Raw genomic sequence first — 21,585 nt, 5'->3', positions numbered from 1 at the left:
TTTGCTCTTATGAACAATTGGTTTAGTTTAATTCTCTTTTTCCTCCCTCTCTCCCTTTTCAACAAAAACCTCTCACTTAATTCAATTTACATTTTTTAAAATAATTGTTATCTTAATCTCTTCTTAGATACATTGATAGCATATAGATATTTAATCAGTAATTGAAGAAATGCATATAGGGAGTTTCCTACCTAGAGAGCTAAACTCACTGAGATTACCTGCCATGACTGAATATTTGAGATCCTCTTTCCAAATCTTAACATGGCTGGTTGTCCTCCAGATCCATGCACTGCATGTAATGCATGTGCCACCGCATAAATGGCATTGTAGATGTTGTAACTTTCACCTTCCATGCTTGTTTCAAAAATGTAGGAAGGTAGATTCTGTAAATTCTCCTTTCCTGTACATCGTTTTACCCTCTTTGGAATGAACCTGCCTGGTTTTTCCGTCATGCAGCCAAACAACCTTTCCCAACATCGCAGGAGAAAGAGGTCCCCTTGTGGCTTCAAGGGATCTAAAGACAGAAGGAAACGACTGAATTCTGAGACATCCCCAGTGTGGGGCCTAAAATGCAGAGCCCCATGGAAGGGCTTTACTGCTTTCAAGATGTCTTGATTCCTGGTCACACTAAGTTTCCAATGGGAAGTTAAGATCCAAACTTTCCGAAATGATGGCTTTCTCAAATGTTCATGCATATTCATTGCTGCCTGTACATTTGTAATACTCCTGGAGTCTCCAAATAGAATAATCACTTTAGCTTTAGTCCAAGTCTCCAAAATATGAAGTAATTTCAACACTGTAATATCAAGAATCATTTCAATGAAGGCCAGGCAGATTTCCTTCTCCTTCAGCATTGGCACCAGAGATGAGATGAAACGTTCTCCTCTTTCATCTTCAGGGGCGAAAAGCCCAACCCAGTTCCACTGGAAATGCAGGAGCAGCTGGACTAAACCCACATACTGAGGAAAGTCACTGGGATTAATCCAGAAGAAGGAAGGATAAACTATTCTGTCTCCTTGAGTGAACTCAAAGCCAACACCGAGCTGGAGAAAGTGAGATTCTGGATAAATTTTAGGTGTCACCTTTATGTGAATTATTGTTGCACCTGTGAGACTGGCTCACTTTGAGTGTCAAGCTTAATTTTCCTGGCTTTTTAGGAAGGAGGATTACATATTAGGAAGAAGAGGTTACATATTTTGACTGGTGGTGACATGTCAGAAGTCAAGAGAACCATACGTCAACTTAGTTCAGAGAATGGACTGCACTGAAAGGTTGGTTACACTTTTATGAAAAATAGGTTAGGAAGGAATTCGTCTTGGAAAGTACTGCGTTTCAAATTTATGTCATAATCTATCGCTTTTGGCTTCTATAAAAACATATCTTGACACAAAAAATATAAATATATGTTCCCCAAAACACCTTTTTTCCCCACTTTTGGCTTCTGTGTGTGCTTCTGTTATTTCTCTATCTGACACTGTATCCAGTGAAGCCCCCTTACCTGTGGGACCTTGAAGAGGCTGAAGATGGAGGCCATCTGCCTTGAGGATCTGGGATTGAGATCTCCAATGACAGAGAGCAGAGGGTCCTTCCTGTCGCATTTGTAACCTGGAACCATTCGGTTTCGTGTGGAGAGCAGGGAGAGGCCGATTATGGAAATCTCCATCTCCATGTGAGAATTGCTATAGATGTGGAAGCCAAGGGTGATGTTGGGGAGGAGAAGCAGATCCTTGTTGACCTCTCTGACTGCAAACACCAAGGCGCTGAACTGCTGGTAGTTCTTGGGTACGACTCTACAGTGAGAAAATCATTGGGGAAATTTTAAGGAAAGCTTGTGGGTGCTGGTGGAGTTTGTTGTGTCTTTTAAAAAATTGTTCTTTGTAGCAGGTAGTCCCAAATTCAGTTGGATTTGTTTTGTTGTTAAGGGTGTTCCTTGATTAATATTTGATGGCCTTGAGAGAAAGGAGAAAATCTCGTCTGTCCATATCCGAGATCATTGTATACCTCTCTATTGTCCCTCTCTGCCCCAGTGGGTATAGTCCTCCTCAATTGCTCCTTTTCCCCCCTAATCAATTTGGTCCTCTCTTGGAGCAGCTTCTTCTGATCTGGTAACCAGTGCTGAGCACAGGACTTCAATTGGGAAGGGGGTCAGGGGTCTGATTTACGGAAGGCCATTATTCATGAGCAATCCTGATTCAGAAACCGAGGCATTTCTTCAAACTCTTCCACAGTGTCAATAGGTTGACCTCATCTTTGAGTTTTGTATCAGGGGTTTATGTCCAAAGTTATATTATAAGCCAACTTAATTTCCAAGAGGTTCTCCTTCCTCCCTTTTTTTGGTGATTTATTAGCTTCCTGAGTTCTGGAAAGATGGAGAATTCTAGCCTATTTTATGAGTTTGGTTCTTTATTGAGAAAAGCACAAAGATCTGAACTACGCCAGGACATTGCAAACATCACTAGAACATGTATTTCTGAAAAGAGTCCCTGAATATAAAGCAAATAATTATTTACATATTTCTCCTTTGGGTGAGAAACTTACAGAAAACTCTCTTGAAGCAGAGATAATTCTTTTTGAAAGTCTTGGCTTTTTAAGGCATGTATGGTTCCCAGGGGAAAATTCCCACCAATAATGAAATCACCAGGCCTGTAAAAGTCTCTCCTAGTCTGCAAAGTGTTTGTCAAAACACACTCAGTTTGCTTCCTCTTAGCAGAAGTTGGAGACAGGAGCCAGAGGAGGAGGAGCAGCAGCAGGACAGGCAGCTCAGTCATTCTTCTCATCTTTCCTCCTAGATCAGAAATCAAGGTCTTTGCAGAAGCCGAATCGCAAATAGCACCTGAAACTTCACCAGAGCTTTAGCATCATAGAGAGAGGCTGTGCCACCCGAATGGCCTCAGTGCAAATTTACATCAACCATGCTTCCTCTTATTTTTGTTTGTGCTGTGACCAGGGAGGAAACGAAGGCCAGTTAAAATCTTACCAAACCTCAGAGTTAGCTCTTTGGAAAACAAAGTAAAGTAATATGTCTGCCCCCAAGGGAAAATTCTGAGTATCTAATTTAAAGCAGCTTTTATCTCGGAAGGTTTTTTGTGTGTAGAAATCCATAGGGGATACATTAGAAATTACTCTTCTTCTGATAATTGCATGGAAAAGCAATTGTTCTATTTACTGAGCAATAGCTACTCTCAGGGCCGGATTTAGATGAAAAGAGGCCCTAGGCTATTCCACTTATGAGGCCCTTTCACCTATAGTGAAAGTGTAATTTTAATTTTGCTAACAATTTGAATGTAGGCCCCTCTTGATCTTGAGGCCCTAGGCTGAAGCCTAGTTAGCCTATAGGAAAATCCGGCCCTGGCTACTCTTCATACAGCAGATGGAGAAAAGTGAGTTTGGTTCTCCTGTTGTTAATCCACAGATCAGATGCAGTTGAGAGTCAAGGTGAAGTTGGGTATTTGAGTTATGTGAAACTGAGCATGTGCACTCAAAGTGGAGTCTGGCCTCTTCCATAGTTTGTTTGGATAGTATAAGTGTTCATGGGGCACGGTGGCACTTGACAATCAATTGTACCCTAGTTAGTCTGGGCAATCATGCCAACTCTTGGATGGAATAAGTGGTTTATAGATACCAACATTGCGGTTGATGAAAGTAGACACTAACGTCTCCCATAGAACTTAAAAATCAGCAGGAAGATCTTTCAAGGTGTTAGGCAAATTTAAACTCTACAGGAGGGTTATCCAACAACTAGTTGGAATCAGAAAGCTTCTTCTCCCATCACCCATGGTCTACGTCTGGACTGGCTGGGTAACAGGAATGGGTACATGGGTGTTATGTGGTTCCCTCCATTCTCTGAAGCTCTGTTGATTGGATGGGAGACATTGAGCCCAAAATCTTGATTTTTAAGGTATCTCAGTGAGGCCTTCTCATTTCAAGGTCAAGTATTATTTATTAGTCATATTTCTATGCCGCCCACTCTCCGAGGACTCTGGGCGGCTTACACCAAAGACTAAAGTATACTAAATAGCATATTGGCCCCAACAATCTGGGTCCTCATTTTACCCACCTCGGAATGACGGAAGGCTGAGTCAACCTTGAGCCGGTGAGATTTGATCCGCTGATCTGCTGAACTAGCAGTCAGCTGAAGTAGCTGCAGTACTGCACTCTAACCACTGCGCCACCTCGGCTCTAAGTATCATCCTTACCCTGATAATATTCAATTATACAACCATTGATTGACCAAGGAATGTTATCAAGTATTTGCCCTTGTGCCTGAATTCTATTGGATGGAGGAAGATTCCCACTTTTAAACCTAGCAGAATCAAACAGCCGTGGATGATTGATCCTCCCAGTACTGGGGACTTTCCTTCTTTGGTCCTGCATGACATTGCCCTGACTTGTTGTATAATATGAGTGTCTCTTTCAACTCTCATCCCCCTTCAAAAAGCAGAAGTTAGTTATGGTAGCTGTTTGTAAAGCTTCAGTTTGCTCAACAGGATGAGATTGAGTTGGGGAGAGTCTGAGTGCCCAAAGATCAAAGATGTATAAGAGCAAGCTTTCTTTCTACACAGGGCACTGGGACTCAGTGTGGACAACTGGAAGACATGGGGTGAAAATGGCTGCCTGCTACTGATAGCAGGTTTATTTGTTTAGTTATTCATTGACTCAGTCATTCAATTTCTATAGCTGTCCATCTCAAAGAAGTGACTTTTATTGTAACCAGTTATAGAACTTGATAAGGCATTATTTAATGGGCATGTTCCTCATTCTCTCTACATGGGGCTCCCCTTGAGGTGCACCCGGAGGCTCCAACTGGTCCAGAATGCAGCCGTGCAGGTGATTATGGGAGCCACAGGGCGCTCCCACGTAACACCTCTCCTGCGCGAGCTGCACTGGCTCCCAGTGGTCTTCCGGGTGCGCTTCAAGGTGTTGGTTCTCACCTTTAAAACGCTCCATGGCATAGGGCCGGGATACCTGCGAGACCACCTGCTGCTACCGATAACCTCCCACCGGCCAGTACGCTCGCACAGAGAGGGCCTCCTCAGGGTGCCGTTGGCCAAGCAATGTCAGCCGGCAGCCCCCAGGGGGAGACCCTTCTCTGTGGGGGCACCCAACCTGTGGAATGAGCTACCTCCTGGAATACGACTGATCCCGGACCTCCGCGCTTTCCGAAAGGCCCTGAAGACTTATTTATTCCAACAAGCTGGCCTAGCTTAAATGGTTTTAATGGGGTTTTTAAATTTTCGATTTTATTGATTCCGGGTTTTAAATTGGGAACTTTTCGATTTTGCAGATCTGGGATTTTATATTGGAAATGCCAATGATTTAATTTATTTTAGTTTTTTCTTAACTTTTGTACTATATGTGTTTTAAGTTTGGCTGTCCACCGCCCTGAGTCCCCCTGGGGAGAAGGGCAGTATATAAGTTGAAATAAATAAATAAATAAATAAATAAATAAATAAATAAATAAATAAATAAATAAATAAATAAATAAATAAATTCTGTATCATCATGTTTTAGAAACGTCATAAGATACTAAACATGCCTCAAAGGAAAATTTAAATGTTTCTTGGACATGCACCAGTTAGAGATTTTTGTTCCTTATCATATTCTCTCTACAATTCAGACTGGGCCTAAATAAAATAATGTAGCATTTGGGGAAAAAGATGCAAGCCAGGAGACCAGCCCCAGAGGCCAAGATGGAGAAGATCTCCACGGCCACCATGGACTTCCCTTTGGTGCTCAGGTAGGTGGGGAGGAAGGAGATCCACACACTGCAAAAGACCAGCATGCTGAAAGTAATGAACTTGGCTTCGTTAAAGCTGTCGGGCAATTTCCTAGCCAGAAAGGCCACCGTGAAACTAACCAGGGCCAAAAACCCCAGGTAGGCCAGGACCACATAAAACATTGAAGCTGAGCCTTCATTACATTCCAAGATGGTCTCTCCTACTAGTGAGCCGAAGTCCAAGTTGGGAAATGGGGGATAGATTACCAACCAGGTGGCACAAAGAACTGCTTGCACCAGGGGACAGGCTATGACAATGGAGTTGGTCAGTGGTTTCCCTAAGAGTTTCCTTGACCTGTTCCCTGGTTTAGTAGCCATGAAGGCCAGAACCACCATGACAGTTTTTGCCAAGACAGAAGAAACTGCCAGGGAAAAGAGAATGGCAAAAGCAGTTTGTCGGAAGAGACAGGTGAGCTTCCCAGGTTGACCGATGAAGAGGAAGGAGCAGAGGAAGCAGAACAGGAGGGAGACCAGGAGGATGTAGGTGAGATCTCGGTTGTTGGCCTTGACAATTGGTGTGTCACGATGTTTAAGGAAAATTGCAAGCACTGCCGATGTGATCATGGAGAGAAAAAGAGTCAGAGAAACTAAAGTGTATCCCAGGGTCTCTTGATAGGAGAGGAAGTGGATCTTCTTGGCAATGCAGTGGTCCTTGTCCTTGTTGGGATATTGGTCTTCTGGGCAGGGGTCACAGCGAGCTGCATCTGCAATCAAGAGTCTTTGTTTTAGGACTTCAGAGACATCAACAGTGAGTTTTATTCCCCCTTCTCTCCTAGGATCCCAGTGTGACTCTTTTCTAGTGAGTGTAACTTGAAAAGAACTCCTTGGTAGCTTCAGGTCCCTTAAAAAGTAGAGATCATTGTACATTCAAAATGAGCTCAGGGATCAATTGCTTAAAGATCAGGATCTCTCTTCTGCAATTCATTTTCCTTTCACAGGGAGAAATTGGAACTTGATCTCTCCCCCACCCAGATCATACTGGAAGTCCAAGAAGATTTATACACCTGCCTATTAGGGATCCTGCTATTTGCTCTTTAGGTACATTATCTCTTGGTGTGTCATAAGATCATAAAGTGACATACACACATTCCTAGACAAGAACAATCACACACCTATGTGGAATGGGAGGTCTGTGAGGAGGGAGAATGAATTTCCCTATTTCAAATCAGTTTCTCCCATTATGCATTTAGAGATTTGTTTTTATTTTATTTTATTTTATTTATTTATTTATTTTGTCAAGCATGTATTTTATGACAGATACAAGTGTAAACATAATTATAAATACATGAAAAGGATACCAATAAAAGAAAACATTAGGACAGGGATGGTAGGCACACTGGTGCACTTATGCATGCCCCTAACAGACCTCTTAGGAATGGGGTGAGGTCTACAGTAGACAATCTAAGGTTAAAGTTTTGGGGATTTGGGGAAGAAACCCCAAATCTTTTGCAGGAAGGGGCTATCAGGCACAGGTAGATTGATTTACTTCTCTGACATGCCTGCAAGTTTCCAGGAAGATTAATATTCCAGACAGAAGAGGCACAATAAAGTAACACAAATGAACAGACACGCTGCTCTATTAATTCGTGAAAAGGACCAGTAGCTGATATTCCCATTCACATGTGACAGGAGGAGCAGAAAGTACAGCAGGAAATCTACAAATTGAGTCTACCCTGTGTGAAATTGGGTCAGGAGAGAAGTCCTGCCAATTATCATTCCTCAGTTGTGACAGGACAATTTATACTCTCACCCTGAAGCATGTGAAACCTACCAACAAATGACCCAAAATACTCTTAAAGTTTTGATCTACTGAATGGCTTCCTTGATCTTGGAAGATCTACATTTGAAGAGTGCTCTACCTGTCTGATTAGAGATGGTCCCTTCTGGGCAAGGGGCACATTGGTAGCAGCAAACCTGCTCGCCCTCTGGAACTCTTCTCCTCTCTCCCGCCTGGCACCTCTTCGTGCCACACCTGGCAAAGGGCACCTTCTGAAAGGGAAAAGAGAAATGTTTGAGATGCTCTATATGTTGATCATGCATCATGTCAATTCATCATGGTGAATTGACATCTCCACCTTCAGAAGGTCTTTAGAAGAACTGGATCACATGAACATGAGGAGTTCCTGAGGAATTCAGACCACTTGCATCGCCACGTAACCAATGGATGCTGGGAATTGTAATTTGAGGTCTGCAAGTAAGGCAGTTATAGGTAGTCCTCTCTTTATTACCGTAATTAGAATTGGCAGCTCTGTTGCTAATCAAACAATAGTTAATAGAAACATCATGTGATGTCCCCATTCAATGACGAACAGTTCCAGAAGTCCCTACTGCTGTTGTTAAATGATTTCTGTGTCATTAGCTGAGGACTCACCCTGATCCAAACCATTCCTGGCATGGTCGCTTCCAACCCAGAGCCTCGGTTGTTCCAAGGAAAGGGACAATCTTTCCTCCCCCCCCACCTGTTTCCTCTCCACGTCTCTGCTCTTTTGGCCACACTGCACAGCATAAAAAGGCCACTGCATCCCACAACCTCCACTCCATCAGAAGTTGGCTACGTTGTGCCAAGATGCCTCCTGGGTCAAAGATCGTTAAATAGCCCAGAGTCATGGAGCACCAAGAAGCCCTAGAGCTGAAGTTTGCCAAGAAAACCCTGTCCCAGCCATGCAGCATAAAACCTCAGCCACCCAGTTTAGCAATATGTCACAAAGACCCACCTAATGCCAGTCCAGAATTGGCATCAAAGACCCAGCCACATCCACCCTCATCACCTGCTCTGTGAATCCCTTGGCACCATCTGCTCCACCATCTCAGCTGACCATTACCATCTTCTTGCTCCTATTGCAGACAAGGCATGCCCAGGGTTGCCCTTCAAGAAGCAGCTGGTGACTACAAGAGACATTTCCCCCAAAAGTTTTGAGTTAAGCGCCAGGAACATCCTAAGAAGGACTTCCTTGGCTATCAGCTGCCTTGGGAAGAGCCAGGCCAGGCAATGGGATCCAGCAATGGGATCCAGAAGACAGTGAGGTCTCCTGGGGGTAGCAGAGCAGAGGGGACCAAAGGGGCAGAGATGGGGGGGAGGATTATTTTAGTCATGTGACTGCAGGGGGCTCCAATGGCCAACAGTCTGAGAACTGGGCATGAGTCCCATTCATTCAGTGCTGTTATAACTTCAGACGGTCACTGAACAAATGGTTGAACAATGAGGACTCCCTAGAATTACGTCCTTGCATTGTGTCTTTGAGCTACAGCTTTTTCTAAAAGAAAGAATCACAATGTTCAAACTAAACAGGAATGATTCACAAAATCTACAGTTGCTTTCTCTAATTGCACCCTAGGTTCAGCCAGGGCTTTCCTTCAACTCCAAGCCTTTGTGGAGATGACACAAAGGTTTGAATCGGTTGCACGAAAAACAGAACTTTCACCATCCAGCTTCCACATTTTCCGATTCCATACACTTTCATCTCCAAGAGAAAACAGGCCTTTCCCTGAATTCAGAACATTTCCCCCCATCTCACCTCAGTGGCCCAAATGATCAAATCGGAGTTGATAGTAAAATCCTGGCCTGGGGGAGCTCCGGGATCTATTTGGCCAATTTTCACAGGGACAAAAGAAAGTTTGGGGAGGAAACGCCAGTTGAGAATCTCATAGCGAGGAGAGTCCAGTCCATTTTCTGAGAAGGAGATTTCACCTCCAGCACTGCTGTTGAACTGGACCTTCCTCAAATAGGGAAGAAGCTGAAAGAAAAAGAGACCACATCTTTCTCCTTCTGTCATCATCATCATCTTCATTTAACGACCCCATAATACCTTGAGGGCGGAGTCTGGGAAATTGAATGGATCTAGCAGAATGTTTTAATGGCCGGATGCCCTTCCTGACACCAATGTGGAGTTTTGTTCAGCAGATATATTCTCAGTGTGCTCAGAGAGAGAAACATCTGCCTCTACCTAGGATCGAACTCACAGCCTCCTGATTGTGACGTGAGAGATCCACCTCTAGGCCACTGCACCACTCCATATTTCTCCTTCTGTCCTGGCAGCTTTTTACAGAGGCACCGTTGAGAGCATTAAAACAACCCGCATCACCGTTTGGTTTGGTAGCAGCAGGGGCTCAGATAGAAGGTCCATATGGAGATTTTATTCAATAGTTCAAAAATACACATGCAAACCTTCCACTCTAAGCATCTGTGGACCGGATAGAAAGTCTGAGACTTTACCTGCCATGACTGGATTTTGGAGACCCTCTTTCCAAGCCTCATCATGGTTGGTCGCCCTCCTGATCCATGCATTGCATGTAAAGCGTGGGCCACAGCATGAATGGCATGGTAGATATTGTAACTTTTCCCCGTCATGGTGGTTTCGAAGATGTAAGAAGGTACGTTTTGTAGTTTTTCCTTTCCCGAGCATGGTTTTTTCCCCTTTTGAGAGATCTTTCCCGGTTTCTGGATTGCGCAATCAAAGACCTTTCCCCACCATAGTGGCAGAAAAATATCCCCTTGTGGGTTGAAAGGGTCCAAAGTCAGAAGGAAATGGGCGAATTCTGAGAAATGACTGGTGCGGTCCCTAATATGCAAAGCCCCATGGAATTGCTTTACAATTTTCAGTGTCTCTTCGTATTCCATCTCACTAAGTTTCCAAAGGGAAGTTAAGATCCAAATTTTTTGAAATGTCGTCTTTTGAAATTCTTGATAGACATTCACAGCCATTGCAACATTTTCAACACCTTTGGAATCTCCAAACAGAATTATCACTTCAGCTTTAAGCCAACTGTTGAAAATACGAATGAAATGTCTGACTGTAACCATCATTTCCTCAGATTTGAATATTTCAGTGAAGGCCAGGCAGATCTCCTTCTCCTTCAGCATTGGCACCAGAGACGAGATGAAATGTTCTCCATACTCACTGTCAGAGGCAATAAGCCCAACCCAGTTCCATTGGAAATAGAGAAGAAGTTGGACTAAACCCTCATACTCAGGAAATTCCTTGGGATTAATCCGGAAGAAGGAAGGGTAAACTCTTCTGTCTCCCTGACTGAACTCAAAGCCAACACCAAGCTGGAGAAAGTGAGAATCCTCATTAAGAGACAAAGTATAGTTTTATGGTGACTTTAGGGGCCCCCATTGTGTGGTCTATTGTCCCACCAGTCAGATTTACTCATTGTGAGTGGCAATCTACATCTTCCTCCCTTCTTAGGAAGAGCCACCAGTTGTCTGTTTTGCCTGTTTTGTCATAGATCAGAAGTCAAGGGAACAAACCATCAACTCATAAAGAGAGTTTGAGAGGGTGAAGAATGCTAGGAACAAATTCCTTTTGGCACGTACAGCATTTCAGAATTATCTACTTCTTTGGGCTCATAGAAAACCTATCTTGAGACATTAAATATAAAATTGAATTCATTGGATTCTCTCAGTCTCACACTCCTGATGTACCCTTCCCCAAAAGATCCTTTGCTTTTCTCATTGGGTCTTGTAACAGTAACAGAGTTGGAAGGGACCTTGGAGGTCATCTAGTCCAACCCCCTGCTCACGCAGGAGACCTATACTAGGGATTCGAACCGCCGAACTGCCGACATTTCTGATCAGCATCTTAGCCACTGAGCCACCCAGCCAGGCTGGTTTTTGTGTGCATTTCTGTTGTTTGTCTACACCATATTGGATCCAGTGCAGCCCCCTTACCTGTGGGACCTTGAAGATGCTGAAGATGGAGGCGATGAGCCTTGAGGATTTGGGGTCGAGACCTCCAATGACAGAGAGCAGAGGGTCCTGCCTGCCACATTTGTATCCTGGAACCATTCGGTCGCGGGTGGAGAGCAGGGCGAGGCTGAATAAGGAAATCTTCGTCTCAATCTGGTAATTTTCATAGATGTGGAAGCCTAGGGTGATGTTGGGCAGGAGAACCAGATCCTTGTTGACCTCTCTGACTGCAAAGACCAAGGCCTTGAAGTGCTGGTAATTCTTGGGTATTAATCTAGAGTGAGAAAAGCATTGGGGACCCTTAGAGGAAAGCTCATGAATTCTGGAAGACTTTGCCTTCCCTTTGTTCTTGTTCTTCTTCTTCATGAAACTAATCATGGAGAGAAGCAACTTAGAACTAAGGAGGAATTTCCAAGATCATGTGAAGTGTTAATATCACTCTGTAATGCCTTGATAAGGCCACACTTGGAATATTGCATTCAGTTTTGGTCACCACGATGTAAAAAAAAGATGTGGAGACTCTAGAAAGAGTGCAGAGAAGAGCCACAAAGAGGATTAGGGGACTGGAGGCTAAAACATATGAAGAACAGTTGCAGGAACTGGGTATGTCTAGTTTAATGAAGAGAAGGACTAGGGAAGACAAAATAGTAGTCTTCCAATATCTCAGGGGCTGCCCCAAAGAAGAGGGAGTCAAGCTCTTCTCCAAAGCCCCTGAGGGCAGGATAAGAAGCAATGGGTGGAAACTGATCAAGGAGAGAAGCAACCTAGAACTAAGGAGGAATTTCCTGACATTGAGAACCATTAATCAGTGGAACTCCTTGCCTCCAGAAGTTGTGAGTGCTCCAACACTGGAAGTTTTTAAGAAGATGTTGGATAACCATTTGTCTGAAATGCTATAGGGTTTCCTGCCTAAGCAGGGGGTTGGACTAGAAGACCTCCAAGGTCTCTTCCAACTCTGCTATTCTAACTTTGAAAAGTGTTGTGAGAAAGGAGAAAAGCTCTCCACACCATGGACCGTTTTAAACCGTTCTATGGCTCCTTCTCTTCCCTCCAGTGGCTGCAATCCTTCCCCATTGCTCTTCTAGCAGCCTAATCCATTTGGTTGAGCAGATACTTCTGGTCTGGTCACCATTGCTGAGCACCAGACTCCAGTGGGAAGGTCAAAGCATCGATTTACTTCTGGTCATTATTCACAAGAAATGCTGATTTCAGGACTGAGTTTTATTTCAGGACTGAGTTTTAGTTTTATTTTATTTTACACTAACCTCTCTGGAAAGGACGTAATATTTCTTTGAGTTTCTCTCCAAATTAATATTAATATCTCAAAATCTTTCCTAAGCCAGCTCGGTTTGTTACATGTTGTTCCTCCTCACTTTATATAAACTTTCATCATCTTTCTGATCAAGAGTTCTGAACGATTGTGGAGTACGTCCCTTCGTGAATAACACGGATTGCAAAACTGAATTTTTACCCCACACTCTAAAAGGCCTAATTCTGAGTTTTCTGAGTTGACTTTCAGTCCAAATTAATATTATTCATAATTCATAAGTTTATTTGTCAAGCATATATAAGATAACAGGTAAAAGTATAAGCATAATTTGAATACATGAAAAGAGTAAGTAAAAAGGAATATTAGGACAGGGACGGAAGGCACGCTGGTGCACATTATTATAAATTATTGATTTATTATAATAAATCAAATTCTTCTCTAGACACGGCTTCTAGTGTGTCGTCTCTCCTTAAATTTCGTTGCTTATCATCTTCCTGATGAAGAAGTTCTGGAACGTTTGATAATGCCATCCAATCTATGAGCCTGGTTCTTTATTTAGAAAAACAGAAAGATTTGAACTACACTCTGGCATTGCTAATATCACTCGAGCAACTATTCAGAAATGTGTCCCTAAATCCAAAGCAAAGCAAACCATGATTTACATGTTTCCCCTCTGGGTGAAACTTACGAAGTATAAACAGGAAGCCGTAATGGGTCGTTTTGAAAGTCTGGTTTCCTGAAAGGAACAAAGGTTTGCAGATGCAGATTCCCACCAATAATGAGATCACCAGGCTTGTAATAATATCTGTGAATGCTGGGATGTTTCTTCAAGACACAAGTAGTCTGTATCCTCTTAGCAGTAACTGGAGGCAGGGGCCAGAAGAGTAGCAGGAGGAGGAGGAGGAGGGGCAGCCCAGCCATTCTTAGAATAGAGTAACAGAGTTGGAAGGGACCTTGGAGGTCTTCTAGTCCAACCCCCTGCTTAGGCAGGAAACCTTCCCTCTTCTCACCTTCCCTCCTAGATCAGAACTCAAGGTTTATGGAGAAGCTGAGTGGCAGGTAGCACTTCAAATCTCAGCACAGCTTCAGCAGAAAAGAGACAGGCCGTGGCATCTGGATGTCTCCAGGGCAACTTTATTCCAGCCATGCTTTTTCCTACCTGTGCTCGGACTCTAACCAAAGAGAGAACTGAGGGCAGCTGAGTCTCGCCAAAAAAAGTAGCTAGTCCTTTGCAAGATACGGTAAGCTGACATGTCCTTTCCCCTCCCCTTGGAATAGCCAGAGCATATTTTTTAACACAGATTTTCTCTTGGAAGTATTTTGTGGGTAATTCCCACAAGGGGATACATTCAGAATTACTGTTCTTATGATAATTGCAAGGGAAAGCAACTGTCCTATCCACTTAGCACTGGATTTGGTTTACACACCAGAAGGGGAAAAACATCTTTGTGTCTCTTGTTGTGAATCCACAGTTCGTACAGACTTTGGAGTCAAGGTGAAGTTGGGTGTTTCACCTCCACGACCTCCATACACAAAATGGAGTTTGGCCTGTGCCATACATGGAATCAGGATGAAGGACCCAAAGCAAACAACCCAAATGTCAACTCACGAAGATTTCCTGACCTGCTCCTGAGTTGCCGTAGGCAGTGGGATGGGGAATCGAGCCTTGCAGCTGCATCGAGGAATTTACACCTCAAGTCAAAACAAAGCACATCCTAGCCGGCCAAAGTCAAGGCCGTCTCCTAATAAACAGTTGGATTTTTCTTCGCTTGAGGCTCCTGCAGTGGCACCTAACCTGACACCAGACTCACTGCAGTGATTTATTAGAAAGTACTTAATGCAAAGATCTCCACCAAAAAAATAATGGGAGACGCACCCTGCAGATTAAATGCACCCCTATTTATGCATTTCAGAAAGGAGGGCACAAATGATGCTTGGATACATATTCCCAAGAAATGACATAATAGCTCTCAGGCAGAGGTGGGTTTCAGCAGGTTCTGATCAGTTCTGGAGAACCGGTAGTGGAAATTTTGAGTAGTTCGGAGAACTGGTAGTAAACATTCTGACTGGCCCCGCCCCCATCTATTCTCTGCCTCCCGAGTCCCAGCTGATCAGGGGGGAATGGAGATTTTACAGTATCCTTCCCCTGCCACGCCCACCAAGCCACTCCCACCAAGCCACACCCACAGAACTGGTAGTAAAAATTTTTGAAACCCACCACTGCTCTCAGGTGACTTCCTGTCCTTCTGTTACTGTCTTCCAGAAAGAACTGTTATCTTAATAGAAACAAACCTCTCAGTTATGTTGCCACAGAAATGTTGATAAAGCTTAAGTGAGAAGTAGGCATTTCAAGGTTGCCCCAATTTGCACACATTCCCTCCATCTTTCAGTTTTCCTAACGTCTACATGTTCTCCATACACAAGATGCAATTTGGCTTATGCCATAGTTTTTTAAGATAGTATGAATGCTAATGGGTCATGTTGGCACGTGACAAACAAGTTGTACACTAGAAAGTGCTAGCAGTAACACCAAACCTTCGATGGGATACATAATTTGAAATGGAATGGAATAGAATAGAATAGAATAGAATAGAATAGAATAGAATAGAATAGAATAGAATAGTTGGAAGGGATTGTAGGAAGTTAGCACTCACCCACCCACCCTCTAAAAGAATGAAATATTCTGGGAAATATTAAAAAGGCAGATTATTATATTTCCCTGGATGAGAAAAGGAGAAACATATTTTTAAAGACAATGAAGCTTCCTGCAGCTCCCTGCCTCCCCCTCAGCTCCAGGGTGATGGGATTAAGACATGGCCCTCAGGACATGATAGGATTAGCCCTCTACCCATCTCACCACATGGCACCTGGGAAGATTACATCACCCAGCAAGGCTCAACCAAGCCTGGGACATAATCAGCCCACAGTTAGCTAAGACCCCCACCTCCTGGGAGTCTGACAGCCAATCAGAGCACATTTCTTACACAGGAACAGGAAGGAAGTTCAAAGCCCACCAGAGGGTATAAATCTCTCTCTGTCTCTCTCTCTCTCCCTCCCTCCCTCCCTCTCTCTCCCCATGTGCTTTTTTGCCCAGAACCTCAAACCATGTGGTCCTGTCCACCATTAAACCATTTTTCCAATCAGCCACTGTGGAATTTGGGATCGTAGAATCACCCAGGAGCATAGAAGAGTCCAAAAGCAGATGCACGAATAAATGTCTTAAATGTATTTATTCATATAACAAAACATATTAACTATGTACAAAGGGTTGTCTTAATATTCATTATAGGATAGGGGGCACACAGCGTGTGTGGCTACCCTGATCAAAGGTCATGTCTCATGGAGAACAAACGTAAAAAGAGAGCATGGTGGAAAGGTTGGAGGGGGTTTCATACTCAGTGTAAGCCCCTCCTTTCCACATAGGGGTGGAGGCACTTTTCTGCCTCCACTAGTGTCTGTATGACACATGTGCCAATGGCTTGCAAATACTTGACAGCCACCATGTTTCCAGTGTCTTTCTCCCCCCCCCTTGGAACTGAACCCAGATGGACATTTCTTCCAACAGGACCTTGGAGGTCATCTAGTCCAACCCCCTGCCCAACTGGAGACCCTACACCATTTCTGACACCTGGATGTCAGTCTGTTAGAAATAGAATAACAGAGTTGGAAGGGACCTTGGAGGTCTTCTAGTCCAACCCCCTGCCCAACCAGGAGATCCTACACCATTTCTGACACCTGGATGTCCAGTCTCGTCCTAAAGGCCTCCAGTTCTGGCAATTTGTTCCACTGGTTCATTGTTCTCACTGTTTAATTGTTCCATTCAACTTCCTTCTTCATAACAATTGCCAAAAATATTAAGAATAGCAGGAGTAGGAAATAGCCATCAATATCCATTTCGCGTGATCTTATTCATTAATCTCAGGGGCTGCCACAAAGAAGAGGGAGTCAAACTATTCTTCAAAGCACCTGAGGGTAGAAGAAGAAGCAATGGGAGGAAACTAATCCAGGAGAGAAGCAATTTAGAACTAAGGAGAAATTTCCTGACAGTGAGAACGATTAATCAGCGGAACCACTTCCCTCCAGAGGTTGTGAATGCTCCAACACTGGAAGTTTTTAAGAAGATGTTGGATAACCATTTGTCTGAAGTGGTGTAGGGTTTCCTGCCTGGGCAGGGGGTTGGACTAGAAGACCTCCAAGGTCCCTTCCAACTCTGTTATTCTATTCTATTCTATTCTATTCTATTCTATTCTATTCTATTCTATTCTATTCTATTCTATTCTATTCTATTCTATTCTATTCTATTCTAATAATTTTTCTCTGGTAAATTAATAAAGAATAAAACAATGTAGTTCATTTAATTAAAAAAAACCCTCTAATAATCAGTTGAAACAAAAAGTCAGTAGGGAATTCAGCAAAGCCTCGGGAACCAATGGAAAGGAACAACCTTAAAAACACTGAGAGTGAAACAAACCCACTGTAAGGTCTCCAATTTCTGCAAGAAAGCAGGACTCTTGAAACTGAAGTTGTCCCAAAAGGAGCTTTTATTGAAAGGCTTGTGATAGCAAGAGGTCTAGGCAGGAACTAATTTTCCCACTTAAAAACAGCAATTTAAAGCAGTGCAAACAAAACCCCTCCCACAGCACAGCACTGCAGGAAACAGAAACTTCCTGTAGAGATCCCTCCAATCCTCCTCCTTCCCACCAGAATGCCAGCCTCCCAATAGAAAGATATGGGACCTGACACCAACATATTCTTAAATATGCTTTTCATTAAAATTGATAAAATGAGAAACTGTCATTTTGGAAACTAATATCCAAGTATATAATATCAATGTTTATTATCAAATTGATCTTTGGATCTTTGGGACAACTAACATTAATGAAAAAAAATGGGTGTTCATTGCAGATTAACAGACATTCTGTGATTACTCACATCACTTGATTTCCAATTGTTTAATGGAAAAGGTCATCTCTCTGTTCCTTACTTTTTTTATAAATAAGATCAAATTGAAAAATATCCCAAATCAAAATAAAGTCTCCCTATCCCTGCATAAAGGCATTTTAATGGGTTTTTATGTTGCGATTTTAAATGTTGTAAAACAGCTGGAGTTACCTGTGTGGAAATTAGGTGGCAATTTAAATGTGTTTCATAAATAAATAATATGATCAGAGATCCTTGTGCCTCATTATATTCTCTCTGCAATTCAGATTAGGTCTGAATAGGATAATGTAGCATTTGGGGAAAAAGATACAAGCCAAGAGACCAGCCCCAGAGGCCAAGATGGAGAAGATCTCCACGGCCACCATGGACTTCCCTTTGGTGCTCAGGTAAGTGGGGAGGAAGCTGACCCAAACACTGCAAAAGACCAGCATGCTAAAAGTGATGAATTTGGCTTCATTAAAGCTGTCGGGCAATTTCCTAGCCAGAAAGGCCACTGTGAAACTGATGAGAGCCAGGAAACCCAGATAAGCAAGGACAGCATAAAACATCAAAGCTGAGCCTTCATTACATTCCAAGATGGTCTCTCCTACCAAGGAGTGGAAGTCCAAATTGGGAAATGGGGGAGATGTTGCCAGCCAGGTGGCACAAAGAAGTGCTTGTATCAGGGGACAGGCTAAGACAATGGAGTTGGTCAGAGGTTTTCCTAAGAGTTTCCTTGTCTTGTTCCCTGGCTTGGTGGCCATGAAGGCCAGAACCACCATGACAGTTTTTGCCAAGACAGAGGAAACCGCGAGGGAAAAGAGAATGGCAAAGGCAGTTTGTCGGAAGAGACAGGTGAGCTTTGTGGGTCGACCAATGAAGAGGAAGGAGCAGAGGAAGCAGAGCAGGAGGGAGGCCAGGAGGATGTAGGTGAGATCTCGGTTGTTGGCCTTGACGATCGGTGTATCATGATGCGTAAGGAAAATCACCAGGACTGCAGATGTGATCACAGATAGAGAAAGAGTGAGAGATGCTAAAGAGTATCCCAGGGTCTCTTGATAGGAAAGGAAGTGGAGCTTCTTGGCAATGCAATGGTCCTTGTCCTTGTTGGGATATTGGTCTTCTGGGCAGGGGTAACAGGAAGTTGCATCTGAAATCAAGAGTCAGTGTTCATTTCATGGTGAATCAACAAAGGCAAATCATCCCATTCATACTGGCAATGTTCTCCAACTCAACTTCTCTGCTTCATGCTTCAAATCCACTCATTCAATTTTTTTTAATTTTTTTTTTGCAGGGAAGGGTTAGCAGACATAGGTCGATGGATTTGCTCTGTCTCCAACAGGTCTATGAATTTCCTGCGAGATTGAATGTTCTGATAGAAGAGTCCTTAATAAAAACTAAAGCTTGAATTTCACATCCCATCTTTCACAAAAAGATTGATAGCTGGTTTCCCAGATGGGATATAAAAGTAGGAGTAGAAAGCCTAGTAGGGAGCCTATGAATTGTGCCCCAAAACTATCCCATATTACATTTCTGAGGAGCATGAAAAGTGGCCTGTGGGATAGTACAGTTTAAATTCATGAACTGAGAGGGTCAGCTGAAAAGTTTGAAGATGTTGAAGCATGTAAAGCATCCTATCCAAACTGATGCCAAAATTAACACTGAATGACTTCCTGGAAGATCAACATTAGAAGTGTGCTCTACCTGTCTGATTAGAGATGGTCCCTTCTGGACAAGAGTCACATTGGTAGCAGCAGACCGGCTCTCCCTCCGGAACTCTCCTCCTCTCTCCTGCCTGGCACCGTTTCATGCCACACCTGGCAAAGGGCACCTTCTGAAAGAGAAAAAGAGAAATATTTGAGATGGCCTAAGTAATAAATACACTTCATTTGTCTATTTCTACATTTCTGTTTCCATCTCTGAAGGTCTTCATAAGAAATGGATTACCAGGGCCAACTAGGGGAATAAGCTCCAGGGGGATTCAGGCCATTGGCAATCCTGACCCATGAATGGATGCCGGAGATTGGAACTGGGACCTCAGAATGCAAAGGAAGGCTTGTGACATTAAAAAAAGCTACAGATTTTCTGAAAGAAAGAATCGTGAGGATCCAGCTGAATGGGAATGGTCCATGGAAATCATTCTTGCCTGCTTTGGTGGTGGCCTGGAAATACTAAAAGGAAATACTAAAAAGGGCAAGAGATGATGGATAGATATAGAATGCATCTTAATATGGAATTTGTTTTATTAAAGACTAAAAATAGAGCTAGAAACTAAAAATTGAGAAAATGTTATTATGCATACTGTTATATGATAGAAGCTATTATAGTTAATATGTATAAGTAAATGTTAAAAGTTAAAACTACTATTATGGAGGCTTAAAAAGTAAAGTAAAAAAAATAAGGAATGATGGAGAGATTCATAATACCTCTTAATATGGGAATCGTTGTATCAGAGGCTAGTAATAAGAGAGAGAAAGTGGAAACTGGAAAAACACTACTTTGTATACTGCTACAAAATAGAATACATTATAATTGCAATGTATATGTATATCTGAGAAGCTGAAAGAGTATTATTATGTATATTTAATTAATACTATCATTGTTACTAAGATTTTGTATAAAGTAAATGGACCCAGACAATGTACTGTTCACTAAGTATCTTGAAGGAAAATCAATAAAAGTAAAGGAAATCTGTGTTTCAAACAGGAGTTCTTCCCCATCCTGCCCTCAACGTGGACTTTTCAGAAATAAAATCTCAAATGTGTTAAGCTTTTTAAAGCGATTTTTACATCAAATTCCTGAAATAATTTCTGACTCAAGGGAGCTGTTTTCCAGTTAGAAGGATGTTCTGTCCCTCCAGGGGGAGAATGAAGCCTTCCCTGAATTTATAAGATTTCCTTTCAACTCACCTTTGTGGCCCAGGTGATCCCATCAGAGTTAATGGTGAAATGCTGGCCTGGGGGAGCCCTGGGATCTATTTGCCCAACCTTCATGGGGACAAATGATAGATTGGGGAGGAAAAGCCAGTTGAGAAGATCATAACGAGCAGACCCCAGTCCGTTTTCTGAGAAGGAGACTTCCTCTCCAGCACTGTTGTTGAACTGGACCTTCCTCAGATAGGGAAGAATCTGAAAGAGACCTACAGACATCAGAGTCAGTGCCAGAAAGCCAAATGACCATCATCCTGAGAAGTGGGATTGTAACTGAGAAGCTAGAGAATTTCCCTTGTTGCAGATCTGAGCATCAAGGAGTAACATCAAATACTGAACTCCATTCCCAAAATGACAACACATTCTCTTGATCATTGGACACTTGTATCATGGCTTCTTCAATTCCAGTTTTGCTAGACTGATTCCTACTGTGCATACACAGTTTCTAATACAACACCTCACATTTCATTGCCTAGTTTTGTTCCTGTAATATTGGCCGTATCATCATCGTCTTTTAACAACCCCATAGTCCCTTGCGGGGTGGAGCCTGGGCAACTGAATGGAGCTGAGTGTTTTAATGGCCAGATGCCCTTCCTGACACCAATGTGGAGTTTTGTTCAGCAGATATATTCTCATTGTGCCCAGAGAGAGAAATATCTGCCTCTACCTAGGATTGAACTCACAGCCTCCTGATTGTGAGGTGAGAGCTCCACCTCTAGGCCACTGCACTACTCTAATATTTGGCTGTATACACATTCAATTTTTATTTTGGCCCAAGGCCTCATCAATGACCGATGCATTTTAAGGATGATTCATTTCTATCACAACCTCACACAATTCCACTGGTTTCTCCAGCAGATAGTCAAAGAGAGCAGAAGGAAGGAAGCAGATCTCTCTCTCTCTCTCTCTCTCTCTCTCTCTCTCTCTCTCTCTCTCTCTCTCTCTCTCTCTCTCTCTCTCTCTCTCTCTCTCTCTGTGTGTGTGTGTGTGTGTGTGTGTG

At 43.0% G+C, this 21,585-nt stretch overlaps 1 protein-coding gene across 1 annotated transcript; it reads right to left on the bottom strand.

The window, feature by feature from the left end:
* Nucleotides 1-5,575: 5,575 nt before the first annotated feature.
* Nucleotides 5,576-21,112, bottom strand: LOC148116235 (vomeronasal type-2 receptor 26-like). The gene is made up of 6 exons (XM_087883524.1): nucleotides 21,048-21,112; nucleotides 11,448-11,739; nucleotides 9,990-10,826; nucleotides 9,292-9,489; nucleotides 8,148-8,271; nucleotides 5,576-6,480 (listed from the first exon to the last, which is right to left on the bottom strand). Exons 1-6 carry the CDS (start codon nucleotides 21,110-21,112, stop codon nucleotides 5,576-5,578), a joined length of 2,421 nt encoding a protein of 806 aa, XP_087739650.1.
* Between the last annotated feature and the right edge of the window lie 473 nt (nucleotides 21,113-21,585).

Source organism: Pantherophis guttatus, chromosome 1 (assembly GCF_059756535.1).
Source record: "Pantherophis guttatus breed Tessera chromosome 1, ASM5975653v1, whole genome shotgun sequence".
Taxonomy (NCBI): Eukaryota; Metazoa; Chordata; class Lepidosauria; order Squamata; family Colubridae; genus Pantherophis; species Pantherophis guttatus.
The sequence above is the reverse complement of the archived record's forward strand: the minus strand, read 5'-3'. Positions and strand labels throughout refer to the sequence as shown.